This window comes from Homarus americanus, unplaced genomic scaffold (genome assembly GCF_018991925.1).
Source record: "Homarus americanus isolate GMGI-L3 unplaced genomic scaffold, GMGI_Hamer_2.0 scaffold56009, whole genome shotgun sequence".
NCBI lineage: Eukaryota > Metazoa > Arthropoda > Malacostraca > Decapoda > Nephropidae > Homarus > Homarus americanus.
In genome coordinates, this window is record NW_024739542.1 from 3725051 (window position 1) to 3748897 (window position 23847).

At 36.6% G+C, this 23847-nt stretch overlaps 1 protein-coding gene across 3 annotated transcripts in view; it reads right to left on the reverse strand.

Annotated features, from left to right (window-relative positions):
- Positions 1–1818: 1818 nt before the first annotated feature.
- The window catches only part of LOC121874873 (zinc finger protein ZPR1-like), a 44330-nt gene continuing 22301 nt past the window's right edge, over positions 1819–23847 (reverse strand). For 2 of the 3 annotated variants that reach the window (XM_042379187.1, XM_042379186.1), the window contains exons 2-8: positions 23289–23431; positions 18444–18693; positions 17333–17493; positions 13082–13423; positions 11213–11424; positions 9058–9187; positions 1819–5251 (exon numbers count right to left, since the gene is read on the reverse strand). In XM_042379187.1, the coding sequence (XP_042235121.1) occupies positions 5036–5251; positions 9058–9187; positions 11213–11424; positions 13082–13423; positions 17333–17493; positions 18444–18693; positions 23289–23390 (1413 nt within the window). In that variant the 5' untranslated portion in view covers positions 23391–23431 and the 3' untranslated portion in view covers positions 1819–5035. The remainder of the gene's footprint in view (positions 5252–9057; positions 9188–11212; positions 11425–13081; positions 13424–17332; positions 17494–18443; positions 18694–23288; positions 23432–23847) is intronic. The other variant, XM_042379188.1, reaches the window with a different exon arrangement.

The following is a 23847-nucleotide window of genomic DNA, read 5'->3' on the forward strand; positions in this document are numbered from 1 at the left end:
TCATTTATGGAAATTTTATAAATACAGTAGTAACTTTCATTTTAAATTCCGTCTGATTGGTTGTCTCACTAACCATAGATGTGGAAATAATGTAGTGCAGGCGATCATATATTCATTTCGGTCAGTGTAACAGTAGTAATATGTGTTCATTTATGGAAATATTTCCATTCAAGTAATTCAACATTGTACAACAGTAAACCATTCTTACGGTAACATCTTTTTCATTGTTTTCGTCAATTCCCACTTTCCAGAATAAGTATATTACATTTCCGTGAATGTATATATCAAGCACAGTATGAATAGAATATCTAGAATTTTAACCGAAAACTATTAATAACATCTCAAGAACATCGGAAGCTTAGGTAAATTTGTATTTTATCCTATTTTACATTGGCACGCCGAGAATATATTCATTCAGGCGCAGTTTAGGTAAAATGTGATGTGCTGAAAAGTCGAAAAACAGAGCCCTGTTACAATTTTACTCCCATAAAAGTTTTTAATATATGATAATTATCACCAGACAAACAAATCTGCCATTAAACAGTACAAGTGTGTTCAGTATATGTAACCAGTTTACTCTGATGTTTTTTGTTTTGTCGTCATGCTCAACTACAACTATATATAAAAAAAAAAATAAAAAAAAAAATAAAAATTGTCCGTATCAGATGAATCTTGCCTCATTAACTCAACTCTGAGGTGCGCCGCGATAATCGACAATCGTCTTACTTTTCAGTCATTAATTTTTAACGAAGCCAATTCATAATTACATTTTCTAATAATGTGTCGATACCCCGAGTGTTGGGATATACAGTACGCTGTTACCTTATAATGAGTTTCCAAAATAATCATTTTTGTTTACATTTTCATTTCACTATTTAAGTGCTTTCGGTAGTCCTAAAGTAGTGATTGCTGATAATGGAAGGGAATTCACTGCCATACAGTTCAGGGAACACTGTCGGGTAACTAACAAGAAGATGTACTTTACCTTGCCCTACCATCCCAGAGGTAACAGTATCACTGAACCTTAAAGAACATTCTATCGACCATGTGCGAAGATAATCCTCGATGTTGGCCGAGATTCTTGGGCCCTACACACTATGCTTTGAACACTGCTGTGCATACCACGACCGGAGTACAACCTCATCAACAAATGCTGCCAAAAAATTTGCAAAATATGAAGAATAAATGATGCACAAAAGTTGCAAAAACACAATGAAATGTTGCAACAATTTTTGCCAAAATATTGCAATAGAATGTTACTTTTTTTTGCAAGAATATTGCAGAAAATATCTTAATTTATTACTAGATCCTGCTGCCAAGTCCCAGGTTGCTGATCTGACTTTCTGTTTCATTTACACACAATTGCAGGTTTCAATTTTTTTCTCTTACTATTGACAACACAACATACATATATCGTTTCTCAATTTTGATTATTTTCTTTTAATTTTTGTATTTCTTTATGGTTATTTATTATTATTATTATTTTTGTATCGCTATCATTATTTTTTTTTAATGTTATTTATCTGAATTATTATTATTATTATTATTATTATTATTACATTTTCAGCCCCCAGACCCCAATGCGGGTCAGTGACCTGTGCCCGGGTGGGCTAATCCCCGTGTAAAAAAAGAAAAAAAAAAGAAAAACCACTTCTACACCTAACTTTAACTTGGTATATGGTCAATGGACTCCAACCTGATCTTGGATACCTGTACAAGTCATGTGACCCAATTCCCATGTTCTGTCTTTCTCCCTTTATTTGTTTTGTTAGTTGGCTGAAGAGGGTCCTAGTATTTACACTGAAATATACCAACTCCAAGATTTCATCTTTTATTTCTCTAAATGTGGATTTCCCATCATTTACCAGTGTGACCATTACACTTTCATAATATCTACATAGTGTGAACTCACAATGTAAGTTACATTTATTTATCACTCTATTATTACTGTATGTACATTTTACACATATTTATGTTTACAGAGTACAGTAATTGGTTAATATCGACGACTGACCCGTGGATGAGTTGTTTTACTGTTTACTTTCTTACTTTATTTTCATCAGTGAGTTCTGATATGATAATCATTTCTTGTGCAAATGCTTTGCTTGATAGATAATTAGGCACTACTTTGTCTTTTCGGCGGTAACGTCTCAACCCAGGATGTAACAGCCAATCATAGTGACAGGCTTGATCAATGCCGATGCTCAGTGAATGCTTAAGAACTGTTCGGTATGGACGGCTGCTCTCACATCCACAAAAAAACGTAAAGTTATACCATATCATAGTAAGTTATTTCTATTTAATATACCGGAGGACGGAGCCCCCGGCTAGGAAGTTAGGAAAGTTTAGGGGGGTTTGTTTGGTAAGGTTGGCTAGTTCTTCAAACAACACTTCTGCTGCTTGTTTTCCATATCAACTAAGGTTGGGTTAAGTTTAATTTAGAAGAAACCACTTTTTAACACGTTTGCACAAACTATAACAATGTCCACTATCCAACACAGTGAAATTGCGGCATTTTTATAATCGCTTTCAATTAAAAATCGGCCGCAGGTCAGTCATTAATAATTACCCAGTAATTATAAATAGAATATTTTAAGTGCCATGGTAACTGAATATGTTTGCTGGTTGGAATAATGAGGAACAATCTTCAGAACGATCCAAATAAGGTGCAAAAACAACAGAAAACAAATGAGCTATACGTAAAACTAAAAAATTTGGAAATTGTCAAATAAAGTCAACATTTCCAAACATGGTTATTGTACGTAATTCGGATTTTTCGGTAATACGAGTGACCCAGATCCCCCTTTTCCCACATGCAAAAGTTACATCACTTTTGTTTTAGATAAAATGTGCCCCGGTTACTAAACCCAAGCTAGGTCGCAACCATAACCTGACCACCAGTTGGCTCATTGCTCAAGTTGTCCTACATTTTCCACTCATATCTGATCTGACATAACTGTAGGTCCACTCAGACTTCACTCCCATTCCCTCCATCATTCATCTTCCTCATCTAAAGGAGGGAAAGCTGAGGAGATTGCCAATTTCGAACTTTGAGGAGAAGAAGCAACTCTCAATCTTCTCCTTTTCCTACACAAAGAATGAAGCCATGTGAGATTGGAAATTACACCTCTGCCTTGGAGGATGTTGGATGAACATCTATTTTGTGCATGCATTAAACACTAGTCTTTCATTTATGTGTTTATACACAATTATACAGAACAAACATGAAAAAGTGTGGGGATCAGCATAGAATGTGTAGTAGTAGGACACCATTCTGTATACAAGTATCAGCAGCATGTGTCATCAAAAACATTGATATATTATTTATCTATGAACTACTAAAGCATTTTTATGTTTAATTTTGCATTTTAAATTACAACTGACATTACGTTAAGAGCTGTAATACTTTATATGGGACGTTAAATTTACAGTCATGGATGGTCCTGGTGGGTCCTAGATCTTAACCCTCATTTATCCATTACTATGGCTTTGTGATAACAAGATGACCTCTTTAAAAACACAATCGCACAAAAAATGAGGATTTACTGAACAGTAATGATACCGTAGTTTATTACATGTGAAGAGAATTAGATTTTAATAATTCTCATGTCTTACTACTGTAATACTGTATTCAAATACTGGATATTTAGTTTGTTCTCACCATCACAAAAAAAAAATTCTATGAGTTCATACATTGCTTTCAATTTTTCTCAAACAAGTTTGCAATGAACATTTAAGGAAAATGGAACAGTATATTTGTTACAGTAGATTACTGTACAACCATTTTCATTTTGTAGTTCACTCACAGCACTATGAAAGAAAATAGATGGTTATCATCTTGATCACTAAATAATTACTGTACACCTACAAATACAGAAGCATCTTCAAATCTTTTAAACAATCTGTCTGAAACCTTATATTTTGCACCCTCAAACACACACCTGCCAATATTATCATGCCTTACAAGTGTTGGATTGATCTTGGAAATCCCAACTTATGACCGAGTCTGAATAAAGGGACTCATAAATACTCGTAAGGCTAAGGAACTAAGGAAGGCATGACCTAACATTGGCTGGGGAAATAATTCAAAGCTTACCCTCCTTCCCATTAAACTCCAGCTCAGTGATAACCAAGATTGCAGGGTGGGGGAGGGGGGAGGGGGGAGGGGTGGAGTTAGCCTAGATTAAGGGAAAATGGTTTTCTCATGTACCCCTTATACAAACTAATGTGCAGTAGCCAGTTGCCAAGCAATCCCTTTTTCCATACAGCAGAAGAGGACTCTACTTACAGGCTTGACTAACTCCCCAATTACAATCACAAATTACCCAGCTAGATGGTTGCATATCCCACCACACACTCCAGACCACTTGATAATTCCATTTCAGGGCACAGAGAGGATAACCTCAAGCCTGAGACACAATGTATCAAAACTGATTAAATACAAGCAGCACTGTACTAGGAATGGTGGTTCATGAATATAATCTGCACCATGCTGAGATTAGTAGAAGATATCCTCATTGTCACACCTACTCCACCTGTTAAGGTTGTAAACACATGTAACACCTGCAAAATGTTGCAAAATGGAAGTTAAGATTCACTCTCATCTAAAAACAACATCTAGAACTGTGTATCCTCACCCAATAAAGCCCAAGGTGCACTAAATGTCCAGAAGTAATTTTTCTGAACAAAGAGAACAGTTTTTTTTCAGTGGTGGCCACAAGGGAAGTGAAGCTGTTTTGTTATCTTGGGTCTAGTTCAGCTGATGTTGAACAGATCATGCAAGTGCTGTGCCATATCAAATCAGTTTGTTCCTAGAACTGTTATTTCACTCTTACTGCTCCTTAAGGGCTAAAGCTGTTTCGAGAAGAGAAGGATAAGCCTTCAGATCATTGCCCCAGTTGCTATTAGGTCAGAACTTCCCTGGATCATAACTCACAGGGCTTCACCAAACATAAGCGTGAGTCCTTTTACACAGGTTTAGATTATGAAATTCCAAGGACTATTAAAGAATAAGAATAATACACATTTACAAAGATCATGACAGTTCAGAGATGTCATTAGCAGTGGAGTCATCTGTGTAATTCTCAGTCTTCATGTCATTTAACCCAAGATCTTCATTCTGTTCAAATGTGCGTTCATACTCCTCAACTGTCATTTCCGGGTCATCATCTGGGGCATAAATATTCTGGAGGTAGCTATTTCCTGCAGGGTCATCCATGATAAACGTAACCTGAAGACTTCCCCCGATTACCTGTGGGAATTAAAATTAATGAATAACCAAAATCATTACAACTACAGGTAACAAAAATATAGGCTTAATTTTCAACATGTGTACAGGATGCCCTCATGTATGCCAGGAATTATGTACATAGAAAAAGCCAGAACAAGTGAAACCAATATAAACAAAGAAAGTTTTCCATAACATAAGGGATGTGATGTTCCTAGCCATAGCATAAGTTCTCTTTTTGACATTTATTTTTTTAGTATTTATTATTTTATTAGTGGTCTAAGATATAACTCAAGTACTGCAAGTATTGTGGTCAAACTATGTGCAATTAATGTTTATATACTAAATGCAACAATAGAAATTGTAAAAATGCAGGACAAAACAGTAATAAGAACTGAGCGTTAAAGACATTGCTCTGGCATGACTCCTGGTTAGCAATGATGCCATGGTGGTCAGTTCTAGAAGCATATAATATCATTGCACTTCTTACAACATTTATAAATTTCCAGTACAATTATTTGCAAGTTTGTATTAAAATTATCACAAATATTTATAAATTATGAGCCAAACAAGTGAAAAAAACGACAAATTCTATCTCGAGTCTTTCCAACAGTAAGTAATTTCCTCAAAGAAATGCATCAACATCCTGTAATTAATGCAAGCTGAGTACAGTATAAATTATTAATGTTTTAAGATGTAAAACAACAACTGTTAACAAACTACAGAATGTTTATTTACTAATTACAAAATTTAAATTTGCAAAAATGTCATACAAAACAATTGTGCGAGATGGTTTCTCCAAGTCTAACCACGCGCGGAGCTTATTACGTGACATCGTTGGTGCGTAATGCATCCCGGGTGAGACCACCCCACTGTATTAAAAGATATTCTTGCCATCTATCCTGATTTTCTCATCCCCTAGCACACTATCTTTCAGTTAGCCACTTGAACTTCTCATATAATCATTATTTTTATGGTACTCCTATTCTTATTAAAAATTTTATTATTAACAATCCTCTTTTTCCTCTCTTTATTATTATTTATACTCTTATGATTTTGCTGCCAGTGTCTGTGTAAAAGCAATTAAGTAATCATAGGTATATGGGCTAGCTAGTGACTGGGGGTGTGGGGGACAGAAGGAATACAAGAATTAAATAAAATAATTAAAGAAAATAATAAAAAAAATTATAATTATAATTATCATCATTCTCTCTCCCCAAGCGATTACAATAAATCAGTGACTACAAGTGTATATGTGTAGAGGTTTTCAATTTATCAATATGGCCACTAGATATATTACAGATGACTAGACTGTACAACAGTTTCAAGCAACAAATAGGTACACTCAGAAACCATATTCTCTAGCCTAGCCCACCTGGGTGGGTGCTGGAGGTTAGTACAGTGTCCTTTCTGGACGGGGGTCCACTCTAACTATCATGAGGCAACACACGCACAAACACACACACTCATAGTACAGCTGTATAGATGATATGCATAAATATTGTATATTATGGCATTTTATACTCTGCATTATCTTCATTATATATGAACACGAAGAAATATTACCATAGGTTATACAAAAGTATGAATGGAAATAACACTTCCAAACCACCCAGTGAATCCACACAACATTTACAGTGTTTCCACCACACCTCATCTATATCTTTTATTTCCCATCATTCGCGTAACTATATGAAAAATCGTGTTTAATTTAACTACATATTTCAAAAACCTTAAATTTCATGTGGATCAGTCACTCCTCATTTGACACACTTATAGTGTAATACTTTGACCATCCCACCTGGGCACATGGAGGCCCACGGTAACTCTCACGGGGCAACATACACACAAACACACAAGTTGGACACGGTATTAACCTGTGGTCAAGAATTAAATCTCCGCCCCCGACGGTGCCTTGTAGGGGGTGGCGGGGGAGCTAGCTCTCTGGTGTAACCTCGTTGGGGCCACATTGACTTCGTTTCCTAACTCTCGGGAATTTGTCCAGGTATTTTACTATGTGGTTTTATGCCACTTCACATAAATATGCTTACAAAATCTATGCATTAATATGCATAACTCTTGGAAATCTGTCCAGACATTAAGTATATGTTATAAACTACAATAATCACATAGATATGTTTACAATGTTTATGCATAATAAATGTGTAAAATATTTTTGGGGTTTCAATTAACCAATAGTCATGCCTACAAAACATCTTGATGCTCTTAAGTGCATGTATGTGTTAAATAACGAGTAACTGATCCACATTATTTTGGTAAATAAAGAAATGAAAAGCAAGCACTTAGCCATATGGATATAGTTACACGGAAGAAGGGAAATAAGGATGAACCATGGTTTTGATGGAAACAATGTGCTCTGGGACGATGCTCACAATGACTAATGGGAGAAACCTCTTAATGAAACATCTTACCTCCTAAGGATGAAAAAAAAAAAAAAACACACACACACACACAGTGCAACTTTATGTGACGTGTTGTCTGACTTGGGGTGGCTTTGAGCGAACCATACATTTGATATTACAATGTATGTATCCTTCCTGTCCATGATTTACAACAATAACTGTAGGGCAAAAGTTACAATATTATACTAATAACACTGTCATGTATTGATACTATAACTAGTAACCAAGATACAGAGCACGATGAACATAACATGATAATGATAGTGAAGCCTGGAAGGGTTCATATCATAACTTGTGTGTTCGTGTTTATGTTGCCCCGTGAGAGTTACCGTGAGGCCTCCATGTGCCCAGGTGGGATGGTCAAAGTATTACACTATAAGTGTGTCAAATGAGGAGTGACTGATCCACATGTAATTTAAGGTTTTTGAAATATGTAGTTAAATTAAACATGATTTTTCATATAGTTACGCGAATGATGGGAAATAAGATATAGCTGGGGTGTGGTGGAAACACTGTAAGCGTTGTGTGGATTCACTGGGTGGTTTGGAAGTGTTTATTTTCATTCATACTTTCGTAATTACAACCTATGGTAATTTTTCTTCGTGTTCATAAATAATGAAGATAATGCAGAAAAATGCCATATGCAATATTTATACATAATATCTAAACAGCTGTACTATGACTGTGTGTTCGTGCGTGTGTTGCCTCGTGATAGTTAGAGTGGGCCCCCGTCCAGAAAGGACTCTGTACTAACCTTCAGCAACAACCCAGGTGGGCTAGAGAATATGGATTCCGAGTATACTTGTCTCTCCACATCCGGTTTCCTGGCTAAAGGTTAGACTTCAGGGAATTTAAATTTAAACCTGCCAATGGCTCAAGAATTGCCTTTCTTCCCGTTACACCCTATATATTTGCTGTATGCACAATAAAATCCACTTTTTTCTGTTTTTCATTCTTTGGAAATCGATGAAATCTCAAACTTTTATCAAGTAGTCTGTAATTTGATATGCATCCAAATACTGAGCATTTATCAGGCATTGTCCTAGACCTTCACACCATGACAGCCAGCTGGTAACTGAGGTCCCACCCCGGACCACCCCCCAGGCTGCCGGACAGATGACGTCATGTGCGGTGAAGGACGACTTTTTTACTTGAAGTGGGTAGTCTTGGTATAATTTGAACTTTGGTTTTCCCCTGATGCATTACATGTAGGAAAGATGAAGAAGGAAAGATGAAGAAGGCTAGGCACATCCACAAGTGTGAACCTTAGCCCACTACAAACAAACTCTGGGTACTATGTGTAAACTGTATCAGTTCTTTCAAAGTCTGCATAAATGTGGACAGTGTAAAAAATTAAAGCCTCTAACTTATAATATAGTATAACTGTCTAAATCTGCATAAGCTTACCATCTCCAAGTCTTCCAGAAGTTTGTAAATCAATCCCTTACGATCACCCTCAGTGGAGTCCCCCATAAGAAATGGATTAGTTTTCAAGTCCTCATGAATGTCATTTAAGAGTCCCTCCAGTGTGGTAAACCTGTAGAAGAAAAATGTCTCGCTGTATTTTTTCATACATTAATCTACTGGTATTTCTAAACTGTATAGAAATACCTGTGTCTGTCATGGTGGGTTAGATGCTTCTTCCAATGGCCTGTAGTCTCAAACTCTTGAGAGGAATCCAATATAAAAATTATCAAGCAACAAAAGAAAAAACTGAAGTGAAAGAAACAAACCATTTCATATAATGTAAAGCCTCTTAACTAAAGTTTGTGTACTGTACTAATATGAGACTAACAGTGGACCTTGGGACCATGAAGCCTAAGTATCAGAAGACAATAAACATATAGTAAACCCTTGATAACTTACAATTTACAGTATAGGGCTGTAACCATTCCAAGTTATACAATTTTCCAAAATATAAAGGCATTTTCCTTCCAGTCTTTCGTCCCAACCAAATTACCCAACTTTTTGGGCAAAAAACCTGCCATAATCAGAAAACTTGCACAAAAATGAACACTTACCAGGCACTGCAGGTAAGTGGTGCCATGTGGTAGGTGTTAGAGGTGATGGGGGACTCACTGCACTACAGTATACAGTAGTAGGCAGCTACCAAACAGGGAGGTACTACTGCCTGGGAAGATATTGGAAGCATAATGTGTTGTCTAATGGTAGACCCTGCTGCCATATGGCATCACGAAAAATGTGACCAAGTCCCAGGTTGCTGATCTGACTTTCTGCTTCATTTACACGCAATCGCAGGGTCTCAATTGATTCTCTTACCATTGACAACACAACACACATATATCGTTTCTCACTTTTGATCTTTTTTTCATTTTTGTATTTATAGTTCTTTATTATTAATATTATTATTATTACAGTTACTGTATTATTATCATCATTATTTTATTATTTAATTTGTGTTTGTTTTATCATAAATTTTATTTATTATGAATTATTATGACTATTATTTATTTTTATTATTATTATTATTATTATTATTATTATTATTATTATTATTATTACATTTTTGCCCCCCAGGCCCCGATGTGGGTCAGTGACCTGTGTCCGGGTGGGCTAATCCCCATTAAAAAAAAAAAAAAAAGAAGTTAAGTACAGTACAGGTTGACAACCCTTTATCCGAAATTCCGAAAACCGAAAAGTTCTAAAAACCTAAAGTTTTTTGTGGGGCATTGTATTTTTTCTTTGTTTTTTTTAAACAGGGATAAGCCCACCCGGGCATAAATCACTGACTCACATCGGAGCCTGGTGGGCGAAAATGTAAGAGTAATAATTATAATAATAATAATTATTCATAGTAAATAAAAATTTTAATTAAAATACTGTACACCGAAATCCGAAATGCCTCTGGCCCCAAGGATTTCGGATAAGGGATTGTCAACCTGTATATACAGTACAATTCTGTATTATTAGCGCTTACCAGCACCAACTTTACCAGCGAATGCCTGGGAGATGTTCACGGAACCAGTTTGAGACATTTTTATATACTGTTACATGCACATACTGTATAATCTTTCATACAGAAGGTGCCAAATAATTATTTAAGCTCAATAACATAAATGGAATAAACATTTCTTACAAGCACTAAAGTTATCACACTGAGCAGGGGAGAGGGAAGCAGAATAGGGGTAGAGCCTCCTACGCATCCTGCATGGATCGCAAGTGTTACTCCATTCCGAGATTGTGTCACCAATCTTGGAATATTGCAAATTATGTAAATAAAAAATTACATAAAATGTAATATTAAAATAATTTACAGTTGAATATTTTAATGCCATTCCGAGAAACAATCATGTATAGTATTGAATTACACGTTATCAAATTCCGAGATATCAAGGGTTTACTTATATAAATAAAACAATAAAAACAAGAAACCACTGCTCCAAGAACCCAAATTAAGCATAACAGTACATGATAAGGTTGTGAATATAACTAAATTACAGTACGTATTACAATATCTATAACACTGTTAGCTGATTCACAAAAAATTAAAGAAACAAGATTAATTACCAGTATATGAATAAAAACTTTACCACAAACTCACTTTCCTCCTATTAATCCCCCACCAACATGAAGGTCCAAGTCTGGGATCTTCAGTTCACACGTTTCACTCTTAAGTATGTCACGAGCCAGGTCACTGGGATCTGTAAGTCTCAGAGTGATCCGCTTCCCCATGTCTGAGACTCCAGTCCCACTCTTCACTTCATTGGTCCGGTGGCCACAGGCTTCACAATGCATTGCCATAATGATCACTTCCTGAAAATTGACATGTGATAATGACTCTTCACACAGATAAATTTAAACAGTTTTACTCTTAACACTGAAAAGTAAATCATTATCAACCCCTTGAGGTGAATAAAATTGCCTGTCATTAGCCAAATAAAATATCAAAAGTGGCATCTCCATAATGAAGGGATAAAAATTAAATCCCCCCCCCCCCCGATACAATGGCATGTAAAACGAACTTCAAAGCTTAAATTTTTCCAAAAACTAAACGTTGTCTTACACACCAAGTATAAAACGTACATCTTAAATCATGTTATTTTATTCAATACCCTGTACCTAAATGATACAAGACAGCAGGCAGGGTGAGAGCATCACCTAAAACCCACTATGTACCACTGGTGAAAAGTGAAAGTGGGCCCCATAGACATGACTGCCAGTTAGCGACAGTGTGGACACAGCACGCTGTATCCTAAGCCTTTGGTACACAAGGAGGCAGCATGACCAGTACTGCACTCGACCACCTTCACTTCCCCAAGTTGTAAGCTCAGGTACCCATTTACAGACGGGTGAACTGGGAATACCTGGGATCAAACCACCGACCCCTGGAACAGGAGGCAAACACTGTATCCACTCAACTGTCACACTCAAGTAAATCCATCCAAAAGTATTTCTTACTTAAACTCATGTTTGGTAAACTTAATTAATATAGAGACTATAATAAAATTACATAAAGGTTTGGTAGAGAACATAATGAGAATTAACACAAAATTATTAAGAGAAACTCTACACCACATGCCATTTCCAACAGCTCAGGTACAACCACCTGCACTTATACTGTACCTGCTACAGAAGCTGCCACATTCTCTGAGATGTGGCAATATGTGTTTGTATACACTGTAATATATCAATTGCTCATGAGATGCAACATATGTGTCTGTTACTACATAATTATACCCCTAAATGCATATGCTGTGTCATAAAGGAAAAGTAGTTTATATTGTTTTAGAAGCGAGTCAGAAGTTGACGCAGTTTAGCCTACGTGACATTTGTGTTTCCCACCAATCTTAGTGAATGACAGAGGGATGTTCAGTACACTTCTGTCACCTGTTGGGAAAACTAGCACGGTATATCTCTCTGCCACAACACATCTTATGTTGCCACCACCACCACATATGATGTTGCCATCATCACTCTCACTCCTAAACTGCATACAAGTTACACAAATACTAATTATATTGTAGCATTGCTTTCCTCACTTTTTCCATGTCACATGCATACATTGGGGTCGTAAAAACCATAATCTTAAGCTCATAAATTAACTGACACACTAACTTTTACCAATTAGTGCACCACCATTGCCAGAATTCTTGGCATGCAATATCTTAAACCTTAGATTTCGAAACCTCAGCTCTGAAAAGTAATCAGGCAGAATTTTGTATGTTTCTTCTGTGGTACTCTCTCTCTCTCTCTCTCTCTCTCTCTCTCTCTCTCTCTCTCTCTCTCTCTCAGATAGGCAAATAATATCCCCAGCATATAGTACGAGCACTATAGAGATTATAAGATTTTTAAAATAAATACTCAACCATAAATGTAGATACACTGTACAAATACGAATAGTAATTAACTAGTGATCTACTACAATCAAGCAGGAACACACTACATACCGTACAAATCCTTGACTATTTACCTTAAAGTATGGTATTTTTATAATTTTCATATTGGTCTCTGTTGGTCTTGAACATCTGTCACACAGTGTGGAAAATACGAGAACCTCATCTTGCACATTCTCAGGCACCCCTTCCTTGTTCTCGCTGGTTTTCTTCCCTATCGTTTTTTCAATGCTGTCTTCATCTTTTTTCTCAGTCTCTTCACTTAGAGAATTCAACTCATTCTCTAAATCCTCCTGTTCTGAAACTCCCAATTCAGCATTTTGTTCAGGGCTCCTCTTGTATACCTTCTTCTTCAGCTGTGGGTCAACCTGTGGTGCACAAAGGTTCTCCACAAAACTGTTTCCTGCTGGATCATCAACCTGCAAAGTAAGAAGATTAAAGGCACAGTCAAATTAAATATCAGAAGCAATACTGCACACGTGTCTCCTTCTAATAGTCCTGAAATTCGTATGACTTTATTTAAATCATGTACAGTATAGTCTTCATTAATGCGGTCAATTGAACCCGTGGAGGTACGCGTAAACGAAATAACAGAGCATATGGTATTAATTGAAATAGAGACTGGGCCGACCCCCAAACTACACTTTTTCCGGCACAATAGTACGTTACAGTATAGTAAAAATAACATCTTTCTTTTATGATGGTATGCACACACAATTAATATTTAAGAAAAATACAGTTGCCCGTTAATGTCCATTCAAATAATGGACTCAACTCCCCCTCTTCCCGTGCTCCTGAGAAATGTTTGGGTGAAAACACTAGGTTTCTAGGTTTAGTAATAAATAATACCTCAGACTATGTTTAGGATAATATAATTGACATTGCTGGATTCCTTGCAAGACTGCGAATAATTTGAATATAAACGTCATATATTTTGCACAAAAGATAAAATTTTTGCTCTCTTTAATAAAATTCTTAAATTAGATCTAAAATTTGTATGTCTAATGCAAATTTTAGCTTGTTTATATTCAAATTAATCACTATCTTATAAGAATTCCAGCAATATAAATTATATTCTGGCCGGGTAATTTCTATGAATTTTATGAGCTAAAAACAAATATCTTCGGTAAATAAACAAATTATACTTCACCCAGACACAATACGCTACGTACGTTGTAGTAAAAATAACATCTTAATTTTATGATGGTATGCACACACAATTAATATTTTAGAGAAATATCAATAATATTAGGTTTTTTAACACTTACTTAGTAGAAGATATGGCTGGGTACACAGGGATTGGGGTTGGTTCTGAGGCAGAGGGCAGATTATTGGCCCCCACCTGTATCACTTGTATCACCTGTATCACTATCCACCACAGAGGCTTGCAGGGCCTCTTTGTCAAACCCCTCAAAGTCCATATTCTCACTATCACTGACTTGGGCTGGTTGTGGTGGGTGAAGAACTCGGTAATGTTTTGTTGACTGGGTGACCTTGTGCGCACCCTGCCCGCACAACTTCCTGCGTAAATGATGGAATGAACAGCGTAAATAAAAATTGCCGGTCTGGCAAGGTGCCGCTTAAATGACCAAACGCGTAAACCAAATCTGCGTAAATCGAGACTATACTGTAACTGATTGCCAACAACTGTTTTCACCAAAGATGACGGTTATGTATTGTAAAGTGTTATACAGTATGTAAGTACCGCATTTTTCGGCTTGGATGACACTGCATCATGGAAGACGCACCCTGATTTTGGAAATGAAATTCCAGGATTTTTTTTTTCCGGGGATTAGCCCACCTAGGCACAGGTCACTGACCCACATCGGGGCCTGGGGGGTGAAAATGTAATAGTAATAGTAATAATAATTACAATAATAATAATAATAATGATAATACAGTAATAATAATAACTTCATAGAAAATAAAATTTTTAATAAAAATACACAAAAATAAAATAAGAATGATAAAAATAATAATAACAATAATACTGTAATAATAAAATAATAATAATAATAATAAAGAAATACAAGAATGAAAAAAAGATCAAAAGTGAGAAACACGACCTTGACCTATGAATTATTATTATTATTATTATTATAATTATTATTATATTTTAGCCCCCAGGCCCCAATGTGGGTCAGTGACCTGTGCCTGGGTGGGCTGATCCCTGTATATATATACAAAAAAAAAAAAAAAAAAACCTTAACCATTCCAAAAATCGAAATGCATCTGGTCCCAAGGATTTTGGATAAGGGATTGTCAACCTGTAATAACGAAAGTTCACAGCAAGATCAGTATAGGATAAGATAGCCAAACACAAACTAAGCGCTCCACTGAGTGAGTGTACCCACGCAGCGACCCAAGTCCGCCACGCTCTCGCCCGGGACAGAAACGTTTCGGTATAGAAAATGCGCGCGTCATTTGAAAATATTTTTGGTCACGACTGCCGTGGTCGTATGTCCCAACGGTCGTAAGGTCAGAGCAGGTCGTAAGTACCAATGGATATAAGTCCAAGCAGTCGTAAGTAGGGGAGCACCTGTATACAGGTTGTACCTCTCTAGTCCAGCAACCTCGGGACCTGACCGTTGCCGGACCATGGAAATTTCCGGACCATGGAAATTCAGCCTTTCCCTGGACAGATAGTGACTTGCGCTTACGTTAGCACCACTTTCACTGCTTTGTGGTATCTTTGAAGACATATTGAAGGGTTAAATGTCGTATACTAGCTTCTCAAATTTAGCGAGTTTGTAATTTAACATTTTTTATTTGGACACAAAAAAAACACTACTACATGATTTAAAATTTTGACAGCGGAAACTCAAATTTCGACGGGTTTGAGCGATCCGCCAATGTTTAGGCGTGCACAATCGTGTAAACAGCGTCATTTCTCTTATGTACAAAAGATTCATTATTGTTTATTACTGAATGTCTTTTTTATTTTATTAATGTTTATGTGTGCAAAATGAGCAATACAATTCATTAATAACACGTAGAATATTAAAACACACGAGGAAATGAGACAGCATTGTTTTTGTTGATTACAAAACCAGTGACTGAGTGGTTCTACATATAAAACAAGAAAATAAGACCCTGGTTGTGGTTGTGTTGTAGTAAAATTAATATGGTTGTTTTAAGTAATGTTATCTAATGTTAATAAATAGAACAATAAAAGTAGCAAACCACTAATGTTAAGGAAAAAAAGTGAGACTGCGCGTATGTAAGTGCGCACATGTGAAAAACATATCGTCATTACTCTACATAAGAATATGAAAGCAACACTTATTTACTGTTCATATATGTTTTAATTAATGTTTCTGATTTTTTTATTGAATTAATGTTTGTGTGTGCAAAATGAACAATACAATTCATTAATAATTCCTGGAATATTAAAACACAAGAAGACGAGACGGCTGCCGGCATTGTTTTCGTTAATGTTTACAAAACCAGTGACTGATTGGTTCTACATATAAAACAAGAAAATAAGACCCTGGTTGTAGCTGTAGTAAAATTAATGCAAAAATTAATATGGTAGTTTGAAGTAATGTTATTTAATGTTAATAAATGGAACAATATAAGTAACTAATCATTAATGTTTAAGAAAAAAGTGAGATCGCGTATGTAAGTGCGCACATGTGAAAACATATCGTCATTACTCTTCATAAGAATATGAAAGCAACACTTATTTACTGTTCATATATATTGAAGGGTTAAATGTTGTACTCTGTATAGACAAACGGAGAGAAAGAGAGAGAGAGAGCAGCCGAACTGCCAGATGTAAACAAACCTTAATTTCTCGTGGCTTTTTTGTTGTTGTTGTTTTTTTTACAGGGATTAGCCCACCCGGGCACAGGTCATTGACCCACATTGGAGCCTGAGGGGCGAAAATGTAATACTCCTGTAATAATAATAATAATTCAGATAAAAAAAAAAAAAAACTGCCTATCTACCTATTGGGCAAACTGAAATCGTTCCGGACCACAGAATGCCGGACTAGAGAGGTACAACCTGTATTATTGTCATAAAAAGTGCGTCTTTCAAGCCAAAAATACGGTAACCACAAAATTTGTCATATGAATAGAGTGTAAACTGTATACAGCAAGATAGGAAAGGAACTGGAAAGAGTTAGAGAAAGTAAGTGCAACACAGAACAAATCTTTACAATAAAAATCCACACAGTAAACTAAAAAAATACAAAAATCAAGATTTGTTCCAGAACATCAAAATTTGTGAGAGCCGTTCAGAATCTCATCAGTACTTTCTCCCAGATGAAGGGCTCAATTGACTATAAGAAAATAACACAAGGAGAAACGATTCCATCTACTTACAATCAAGGTGAAATTTTCATTGAGGGTCAACAGACCTAGTATTTTGTCAATGAAATCCTCTATCTGTTCAGCTACCTCTGGCTGCTCTAATCTTCTGGTTGCCTGGTCCTGGTTCAAGCCTTCTACTATACGTTTCAAAATCCCCTCAACAGTAGTCACCTCTGACAAAAACAAGAAAATTTACAAGTCACATCTCTCTTAGATCATACTAAAAGCTCCTCTCACCAGACTTAATACTTACTTAATATGTCTTGACATGGATATACTTTGCCTTGTCTCCTGTTGACACACAAGGGCATTTTGAAACTTTTAAAGATTGAATGTTTATATGAAAGGCTTACTGAATGGAAAGTAGAATCAAACAGCATGTATCCAGGGGGAGTTGCCATCTATTTTATCATTTACCACTTAGGCTTGAGCTCTTTGGCTACAATTCTTTCAAAATGTAAAAAAAAAAAAAAAAAAAAAAAAAAAAAAAAAAAAAAAAAAAAAAAAAAAAAATATACACAACTAACATGGTGAGCCCACTTTCAACCAATCTAAGAAAGATCATAAAATTCACAAAATCATAGAATGACATACTCATACCAGATGACGTGTACAATCAAAGACAAAAGTTGTGTCGCGGCTTTGTCCAAAGATTAAATATAACTCGTGAAACATTATGAGAGCCCCCTACCACAAGGCAGAGCGCACCAAAAGTTTAGCCCTTCGGCATATGTTTTCACCAAATTTCACAACACGACTTTTGTCTTTCACTGTACAGTACCAAGAAAAGACAGACAGTATACACCAAACTTGAACAGAGCAGACCATACACAGCTGGACTGTTGATGAAAAGGACAAATTGATACAGTACTACCTTCTAAGCATGAACAGTGATTGTTTTGCACTGACAGTCAGTGTGAGCCATGGTCAGATGGACAGGATTCATTGTATGGATGGATGGATTGTAGACACAAGAAAAGTAAACAAGTAAAGCATCAAATGTACAGACAAACCATCAACTGTGTAAAAGTGATGAAGTAAATGTGTAAAAGTAAAGCATTAAATGTATAGAAGTAAAACATCAATAATAAATAAAATAAAACATAAATGAAAAGCAACACACCTCCTTTCTCTACATTTCCTGGTATTTCTAGTTGCACTTCTGGCACAGAGACAGTGGCATGGTCTGATCTTACCACCTGACGGCTCAGATCATTTTGATTTTGGATGGAGACTTCAAAGCGCACACCTTGATCCTGCACCTGCCCTAACTGGAAACCAGTGTTCTTGCTGCCACAGTGATCACAATCAAAAGATGTAAGAATTACTTCCTTGTAGTGAGGAATACGAGTCATAAGCAAACGAGTTGTACCCTGAAAAGAAATCAATAAATATTTGAAACACAAGCAAAATAAAAATTTCCTCTTCATTTGTCCATACACAATTTCCAGCACATAAATGGAACATTGATCCTGAAATCTTTTTTTCTAAAAAAAGCCCATAGTCAGGCAGCTTCCAATAATCAAGCTTCCCAACTTGAGCAGTCATGTGTCCTCATAGAACACTCAATTGTTCAGCCCAGATGGTATTTCAATTTAGATGGATACAACAATCAGCCCAATCTTACCAATCAGCTCAACACTGAAGTGCCAAAAAAGTAAGATCAGTTACAACACTCTGGCAATACAATCCAAAACTGACACAGCATAAGAACCTAGGACTGAGTACAGTACCTGTAGTCACAACAATCTACTGTATATAAAGGTCTATTATCAAAAAGAAAACAATTATTGTAGCTGTCCACAAGGTCAGAACAAGAGCAGAAAGTCGGATTACAAAGGGTGAGCCCTTAGTAAATGATGTCAACAAATGAATGGTTCAGAGTAATAGGTACTCCTGAGTATGGTGATTTCAAATATGAGGTCCATGATTCGACTGAAGGGTAATTAGTGATTGTAATGATGCTTGGAAAATTTAATAAAATTTTTCAATGCTAATAAATCGCCAATTATGGGTTTCTTAAGCGCAATTTTGGTGTTACTGTGTTATTCATTAAGTACTTACCGGTAATTAGTTAAACCCCTTTAATTTTAATTCTGAGAGAAAAGTATATTTAGGTCGAAAAATTACTCAGGTGTAAGATTTACATTTTCGACAGTTTTGGCCCAAAATGAGATTTTGTTGAAAATCACATTATAGGTACTCCTGAGTACAGTGGTCCCTCGGTTAACGAGCACAATCAGTTCTAGAAGGTTGCTCGTTAACCGAAAAACTCATTAACCGAAACCATTGTTTCAATGGGTTTTGGGTAATTGGTTCCAGCTCACCAAAAATTGCCTAAATTCAACAAAAAAGGTAGAAAAGTACACTTACTTTGAGGTGTGTTTGTAGAAGGCTCCTGGATGATGATGATGATGGGAATTAGAATGAGGGTGAAGGAGAAGGGAGAAGAGAAGCCATTTCACCCATAAAATTTTAGTTCTCTTGGTGTAATTCAAGATTAATTTCTTTAAATCAACACTGCACTGCATTATATATTGTCAATATGTAAAAAAATTTCAAAATGACCAATAATTTGCTTGCAAACACAGAAAAAAAGCATTTAGTTGAAGAGTCTCTCAAACAAGATGCTACTTCCACTGAAAAGACAGAGACACTGGCACCTGTTTGGTGTGTTGCCAGGCGCGCATGAAACTAGTTTCCTTACCTTCAATTATGTTCAATAATTGTTAAAATGACTAAAAAATTTAATATTAAACTTTTAAAATTATTGAATAATATAAACTTCTTCATATTTACTAAAATAGTAAGGAATTTAAGCCCTAAAACCGATTACTGTATTGGCGGACTAATACTACAGCTGGTGGACCGCCAAATGCAAGCGAAAACATGTTGAGGTCAGCTCGTAAAAAACTCGTTAATCGAGGGATTGCTCGTTAACCGAAGTTAAGAATCTTATGGATGGTAACTTGTTAACCGAAATCTCATTAACCGAGGCGCTCGTTAAACGAGGGCTCACTGTATGGTGATTTAGAATATGAGGTCCACGATTCGACTGCGGGGTAATTAGTGGTTGTAATTACGCTTGGAAAATTTAATGACTTTTTTATATGCTAATTTATCTCCAATTATGGGTTTCGTAAGTGCAATTTTGGTGTTAATGTGTTATTCTGTAAGTACTTAATTAGTTAAACCCCTAAAATTGTAATTCTGAGAGAAAAGTATATTTTGGTCAAAAAATTACTAAGGTGTAAGACTTGCATTTTCGACAGTTTTGGCCCAAAATTAGATTTTGTTGAAAATCATTTTGCAGTAGGCTCTCGCCAATAACGACTTCCACAATACTGTTTTCGACAATAGCGGTAAGTTCCAATAGATACCCATTTTCGATAATAACGTCTGGATTCTCTTGAATAACGGAGATTTTGCGGGAAGCGTTCGTGCGCATCAATGATAGCGTTTGTTTGCCGCCATGTTGATGAAGTAGTTGTCCGCTCCGCCTCACTCACACACGCTACGTGGAATACAGCGCTGCGCCCACGTGTGAGATTTTCGCCTCTATAACCAGTGGTTGCTATGGTCGGTGATAACACTGGCTTCCGCATTTTTGCCTGTGGGGGTTAGGGGAGGTGGTGGAGGGAGTGATTTGCCGCCTGAACACCCGGGAACTTTTAAAATGAATGAGAAAAAAAGACCCCAAAGCTAAGAGACAAAGCCACAAGAAGCGTGCCTACTCGGTCAAGGATAAAGAACAGATTGTTGAGCTCATTGAAAGTGGTGCACGGAACATTGATATTGTGAGGAAATTGAACTGTCCTGAGTCTACAGTGTGAAATATTAAGAGGAACTTAGAGGAGACCAAGAAGGGTATTGCGCTGGCTAAGAAATATTTCAGTAGTGATGGAAATGCGAGGCGAGCTATGAATGATAAAAGTGATAGAAACAAGTTGTTAGTGATAACAGAGCATTTCTTGTGAAATGGTTAGCTTGTAGAATGAAAGACAGTGCAAGTCTTAGCGGCCCTCAGATACGGAACAATCCTCACACCAAGCACCTCAAAAACTCCCCCAAGCTAAGTGTTATATTACTCAAACTCTTTATTTTGATGATTGAATAACAATTCTTTTTATTTCAGCGATCAAAAAGTGTTAGGAGGGCTTCTAAGGGGAAAAATTGGGTGAAATTCTTGGGGCGACAGCACCAATAAACCCTTTTTACATGTATTTTAATGTCACACAAATAACGGCGTTTTACAGGCACCTATTAAACGTGATTGGCGAGAGCCTACTGTACTATATCTCAAATTATGCTCAAAGAAAATCTCTCAAACTTGCTCCCTTTTAACAGTACCTATTTACAAAGTGTATATCCTTCAGGACTTCAGTATGAAGTTACAGTGAAGGATATTTTAATTATGAAATTAATGACATTTGTGGCTGGTAAATTGGAGGTGTTACCAAATGAGAGTAGAGGTGTCTGTGTTTTGGTGGCACTGACTTTAATATACAGCTGGTCCTTGACTTACAACGGGATTAGGGACCAAAATTCAGGTCATAAGTCGAATTGGTTGTAAGTCGAAAATGCTTAAATAACACATAGAAAATCTAAAATGGGTGTCTCATTTTCTTCTCAGCACCACAAAACTCTCACTTTTAAGCTTGCCAGCCATTTTAAAGTGAACTCCAAACGAAAATTTTGTCAGTACACAGCGCAATCACTAATGTTGGGACTCGAAAATACGTAATTTGACAAAAATTTGGTACAACTGAGGCAGTCATATGTCCGGGTGGTCGTAGGTCGAGTATGTCGTAAGTCGAGGAGTAGCTGTATTGAACAGTACAGGCAACTCCCCCGATATAGAATCCGGTTTACGGATATTTGCCCTTAAGGAAATTTGAAAATACAGTACCGTATGACCGAAAAATTCATGATACAGACAAAAAATTCGCCCTTACGTATTTTTTTTTAATTAAAAAAAAAAAAAAAAAAATTCGCGATACTGTATATAAAAAGGAAATTCACCGTAATTATAAAATTTATTTTCTGTGGGGTTCTTGGTGGCAGCTACAAGATGGCTGGAGGGCACCTCACGTCCTCAGCAGCCACTACAACAATGGCGCCACTCAGTTTGAATTCTTAACCCCAGCTTGTATTCATTTATGTATCTGTGTTCAGGACTGTATTCACCCTTACGGAATTTTTAGTGAATTTATTAAGATTTTTTTAGTGATAAAATTGCAATACAGTACTGTAAAGAACAAAAAATTTCACTGAAATTATAAAAATTTATTTCATTTGGATTCTTGATGGTAGCTACATAACGTGGCAGGCAGCTCACCTGTCCAGCTGCCAATGGCAGCCACTCAGTTTGAATTCTTTCCCAGTTCATGTTCAGTTATGCATCTGTGGTACTGTGTACTGTACCTTAATTGAAGATGAGTGAAAAAAGACCATCAAGTTTAAGTGAAAGCAGTGGTGATAAAAGATTCCATAAAGGAATTATGTTGAACATTAAACATGATGTTTTAAGGAGGCAACTCCTAGTAACTCTGGTCACACCACCTCATCCAACACTCAATGTCATTTCTGGCGAGTTAAATTCAAGTGTGTGCATTTATTGCCATGTTACATCATGAATCAATCATTGTATGTATCTATTTTCATTCATATATGTGCTTGTGTTACATTTCTGGGCAGCAAAATATTTCCACAGGAACACATCTCAACTTATAAAATAGGAGTCAATGGGGAAAAAATGGTTTCGCGATACGGAAAGATTTTCTGGAATGGAACCCATCAGTAACCTGAGGGATGTCTGTATTAGGTTATTTGAATCATGCTTAGCTATGGACTGAGACTTGAATCACCCAAAGCTGCACAAATGTGACAGTTGGAAAGAAAGGAGGATATCCAGAAAAGCAATTATAATTACAAAAGTTTACACAACCTATGACTTCACTATACATACCATTTCTTCACAAGTCATACACAGGCTTTTGATAACGGTGACATGTGGATCATCACTTTCTGAAGCCAAGTCCACATATATCGGTTGTAAGTCCTCCCCCATGGTGAAGCAACACCTCACAACTACTGCTGATACTGGAGGTTCTGAAAACAGTACTGTATACTGGTACCAATATAAGACGGTATGCTAATATGGTCACAAAAGCACAATTGATACTGGGGTAAAAAGTGAAAGTGGGTCCCATAGGCATGACTGCCCGCTAGGGACGATATGAATACAGCACACTGTACTGTATACTAATCCTTCAGTACACAAGGAGGCAGCATGGATGGTACTGCATTCAACCACATTCACTTTCCTAAGTTGTAAACTTGGATACCCATTTACAGCTGGGTGTACTGGGAACACCCAGGAATCAAACTAACGTCCCCCAGAACAGGAGGCGAGCACTGTATCCACCCGACCGCCACGCACCTGGCTAAGACTAATGCCCAATACAGTATGAACTTAACTAAACAACTACAGGAGGCCCCCAACTTACGAACATCCAACTTATGAA